The sequence below is a fragment of the Octodon degus genome, unplaced genomic scaffold (genome assembly GCF_000260255.1).
Source record: "Octodon degus isolate 3935 unplaced genomic scaffold, OctDeg1.0 scaffold00184, whole genome shotgun sequence".
In the NCBI taxonomy this organism is placed as follows: domain Eukaryota; kingdom Metazoa; phylum Chordata; class Mammalia; order Rodentia; family Octodontidae; genus Octodon; species Octodon degus.
This window is the reverse complement of record NW_004524760.1, coordinates 382,956-387,208: the sequence shown is the minus strand read 5'-3', so window position 1 is coordinate 387,208 and position 4,253 is coordinate 382,956. Positions and strand designations below refer to the sequence as shown.

Genomic DNA, 4,253 nt, shown 5'->3' with positions numbered 1-4,253 from the left:
CTCGGGGCTGCGCACCGCCGGCGGTGCCTCTTCCACCCGGGCTCCCCCTCGCCCAGCAGGCAGCGGCCCCTGCGGCAGCTTAGCCCCTCCTTTGCTGCGCTGCTGGAGAGGCCAAGGCCGCTGGAAGGGGGCTGCGCCACCGACCGCCGAGGCTGGGCGAGCGCGGTGACTGGGTGCGGGAAACTAATCTCAAAGCCCCTTCCCCCACCCCGACGGCCTGTGTCCGCCGCCCCGCCTGGGTGTTGGATGAAGGAAGCCGGGAGGGGCAGGAAGCGGACTGCGGTGGGGAAGGGGCGCCCCGCCCAGCCCCCAGCCCGGGTTCCTGTTTTCAAGACAAACCGTTCCCACGGGGCGAACCCGGCCCGAGGCAGGGCGTCTTCCTGCGGGTGGCGCGGGCACCTGCGTGGTGGAGATCGGGGCGAGGGGGCAGCGGTTCCAGGTGAAAGTCTGGGGGCGGGGCTAGGAGGAGATAGGAATGTTTCGGGAGAGGGGCCGTGTTCTACCTGGAGTCTTGGCCTCGATGTTTGGATGTTTGGGGGTGGGGCGAGGTGCCCCAGTTCGCCCCCGAGGCACTCAGGGAGGAGGGGGCGGCTGCCAGCGACTGGTGGGTTCTGCACAACTGGGCGCCTGGAGGCCTGTGCCCCGACAAGGAGGAACTTGGGAGTGGCAGCCACAGGCAGTTGGGGTCCCCACAAGCCTAACCTGGGGGAGTGGTAACAGTTTCCGGCCGTTTGGGTTCAAATACACTCACTGTGAAACCACCGGCCCCAAACCTCTCTCTGAGGCTTGCCCCTCCCTACCTCGTACCAGGAAGGCAGGTCAAAAACCCGCCCTACTCTTTAATCTGGGTACTGTGAGATCCAGAAAGAGAGCCTCTGTAATGAGGGAGGGGTGACAGTGGCTTAGCCTGAATGGTCTGTGAATGTCCCCTGCCCTAACACTCCCGACTTGGACCTAGCAGAGCCACCTGCTAAGAAACCCTAAAACGCCGCAGTGGGGCGGAGCTAAGGGCGGAGCCCAAAAGGGGCCAAGCATCAATAGGTCCCGCCTCCGAGATCGGCTCAATCCAAGTCCCGGTTCCTAGCCCCCGGGAGTCCCACCCCAGAAGACGCCCCGCCCCTGGCCAGCCAGGCTGGCCACTGACCTAGTATGGACACAGCACTGGGGCAAGTCGAGTGGAGGGTGACGCCCAGAAAAGGGGCTGAGCCATAGGCCCCGCCCACGTGTAATGCCTTTCCCAGAACGCACCTGCTGGGTTTGGGGGGGAAATAAAGGATGCTTGCGCAGCAGCTGGTGTGCCCGCCTTGAGCTAAAAATATTTCCCAACAAAGAATAAGGAGGCTCCCAAGGAAAATCAGTTTATTGGGGAATGGGTGCAATTGGTCAGACCCCATAAGTAAGAGGGATAGGGAGCCGAAGACCAAGAAGAGGGCAATGTACTTGGTCACGCTGAACACAGTTACCTAGAGGCAGGGAAAATGAAGGTTTCAGGAAGGAGCTTGGAGACTTAATGCCAGTTGTCCACGCTCTGGATGAGGAGCTGGGCAAACTCAGAGGCAGACTGGGGTCTGGTCTAGATGCTCAAATCTTCTCATCAGGGGCTGGCAGCCGTTGTCTGGAAGGCTCTACACCCCAGATCTCCCGGGCGTACTGGGCAATGGTGCGGTCACTGGAGAACTTGCCCGAGGTTGCTATGTTCCGGATCACCATCCGCGTCCACTCCCTTGGGTTCTGTAGCCAAATGGGAGCTCTGGGTTCACTGCCAGCAGGACCCCCCAATTTCTGCCTCATGCTAACCAGGACTGCCCAAGTCCTACCAACCCCTGACCCAGGACCCCTCACCTTGTACAAAGCACTGACTCTTTCCTGGCATTTAATGTATTCCTCATAATCTGCAAAAACTTTGAACCTAGAGAGCAAAGAAAGGGTGAGAAGCTTGGAAGGTCAACAGTCAACCCCATTCTGTCCCAGTGGACATCTGGGGACCTGGAGAATGAAGCTGTTTCTGAAGGAAGTTGGTAATGCTGAGCATGGTGGCACATGCATGGTGGCAGGAGGATTGTTGTAGTCCCAGAGGCTCAGCTCAAGTCCTAGCTCCTAGCCCGGAATCCTTGAGTTTGAGATCAGCCTGGACTACAAAGTAAGCTCAAGGCCAGCCTGAACTGCATACTGAGGCTCTCAAAAAGACAAAATTTTTTTTTTTTTTTTTTTTTTGGTGGAACCGGGGATTGAACTCAGGCCGTTGCGCTTGCCAGGCAAGAGCTTATTCTATTGAGCTATCTCCCCAGCCCCAAAATAATTTTTTAAAAAGCTTGATGGATGAGAGTTGCAGTGCATGTAAACTCCAGCACTCCAGAGTCTGAGGCAGTAGGATTGCCATGAATTTGAGGCCAACCTGCACTCCACAGTGAATCTAAGGCCAGCTTGAACTACAAAGCCCAACCCTTACTTGAAAAATAAACAAAGCTGGGGCATGGTAGGGCTTGCCTTAAACCTAGCATTTGGGAGGCTGCGGGAGGATCACTGTGAGTTCAAGGCCAGCCTGGGCTTCATAGTGGACTCAAGACCAGCCTGAGGGCCAGGGAGATGGCTTAGTGGAATAAGCGCTTCCTTGGCAAGTGCAAGGGCCTCAGTTCAATCACCAGTTCTGCCAAAAAAAAATAAAAATTAAATTAAAAAACACAAGATCAGCCTGAGCTACGCAGGAAGAACTCAAAAAGAAAACTGGAAGGAAGGAAGAAAGAGAAAAGAAAAGAAGAGAAGAGAGAAAGAAAAAGACAACAATAAAAACTCCACAGGAGTGTTTGCCTGGTGGCAACTGCATGGACCCTATCCCAACCTCCCCACCCTCACCAAAGCCCTGCTCAGCCCAGCAGCTCCAGCTGCATGGTGGCTTGGCCAGCCAGCTCACCGATCATGGTGCATGAGCATGTTGACAATGTCTTTGAACAAGTCCGGCTGTTTGGGGGAGAAAAAGCCACTGCTCAGCTGCTCGATGATCTGCCGGAGCTCAGGAATTCTGTCGTAGTACTCCTGGGCATTGTACCTGCAGGGCAGAGCTTGATCAGCTGGCACCTTCTTCAGAGATCTGCAAAGCCCTAAACCTCAGCCTGCCACTGCCCTCCCTGGAGCTGCCACCCAAGCCTGCTCTGGAGGTCCTTCCTCACAGTCCTCTCCCTTCCCTGCTCAGCTTTTCTTCCACCACTTTGTGAATGAAGAAACTCAGGGCTAAAGGAGATAAAAAGGTAAGACTTAAGAAGCCAAAGCCCCGAGCAAGGGCTCTTATATAGGCACACAACCACTGTTTCGCCGCCATGACAGGCTAGGGCTGAGGTGTTGCTCGGGGTTAGGGTGCTTGTAAGCACAAGGCCCTCGGTTCCACTCCCATCACCACCAAAAACAAACAAACACTGTCCCAAACCCAGCCCCGGCCTAGCCAGAGGCTCTAGGAGGCACCAATAGACACATCCTCAGGGAGGCCCTTTAAACTCAGACAGTCCCACCAAGCTTATCACATGCCTTGTGCCAACTTTCTTCCACTTGTTGATTTGTTTTTGAAACAGAGTCTCAATATGTAGTCTAGGCAGGCCAGCAGGCCTTGGATTCATACTACGGCTTATGCGAGCCTCAAGCTTATAATCTTCCTGCCTCAACTCTGGATTATAAGCATGCATCATCATACTCAGCTTGTCTTTCTCAGGCAGCACAACCCACCTCAAGATCGCTATAACTTGGGCCGGGGAGATGGCTCAGTGGAATAAGCGCTTCCCTGGCAAGCGCAAAGGCCTGAGTTCAATCCCCGGTTCCGCAAAAAAAAAAAAAAAAAAAGATCGCTATAACCTGCCAGCCCAATCCCCTTCACTGACTGTCCCCTTCCAATAGGAAACCAAAGCCTCCTCCAGCTCAGCCTTGGGTGACTATGCACTATAGTATCAGCCCCCACCTGCCCCCTGCAGCCCAGCCTCCATCCTGCAGCCAGAATTATTCTAAAGCCTTGCCTAAACACAGAACACTTTGCTCAAAACTCAAAACTCTTCCCCAAAGGACACTTTCTAATCAAGTCCCACAGAGTTCCTTACAGCATTGGACACCAGCTATTCAAAGCTGCTGAAGGAAGCATAACGGTACCAACTTTCAGGAAAGGAATTTGGCAATCTATGTCCTAACCTTAAGAACTTCTCGGGGGCCTGGCCCTAGCTCAGGTCTTTAAGTGGCTGCTTCCACAAAGCTGTCAGCCTCAGGTTGCTGGAGTT

General features: G+C 54.6%; 2 protein-coding genes across 4 annotated transcripts in view; both read right to left on the bottom strand.

The window, feature by feature from the left end:
* Rasgrp2 (RAS guanyl releasing protein 2) overlaps positions 1–605 on the bottom strand; it is a 16,110-nt gene extending 15,505 nt beyond the window's left edge. Inside the window, exon 1 of one of the 3 annotated variants that reach the window (XM_023703983.1) lies at positions 504–605. The gene's annotated coding sequence lies outside the window, so the exon portion shown is untranslated. Of the gene's footprint in view, positions 1–15; positions 202–339; positions 431–503 lie in introns of those variants that run through there. The other 2 variants (XM_023703978.1, XM_023703981.1) reach the window with 2 other exon arrangements.
* A 728-nt stretch (positions 606–1,333) lies between these two features.
* Positions 1,334–4,253, bottom strand: part of Pygm (glycogen phosphorylase, muscle associated) — a 14,766-nt gene continuing 11,846 nt past the window's right edge. The window contains exons 18-20 of the mRNA XM_004643743.2: positions 2,912–3,046; positions 1,843–1,909; positions 1,334–1,731 (exon numbers count right to left, since the gene is read on the bottom strand). Of these exons, the coding sequence (XP_004643800.1) occupies positions 1,582–1,731; positions 1,843–1,909; positions 2,912–3,046 (352 nt within the window). The 3' untranslated portion in view covers positions 1,334–1,581. The remainder of the gene's footprint in view (positions 1,732–1,842; positions 1,910–2,911; positions 3,047–4,253) is intronic.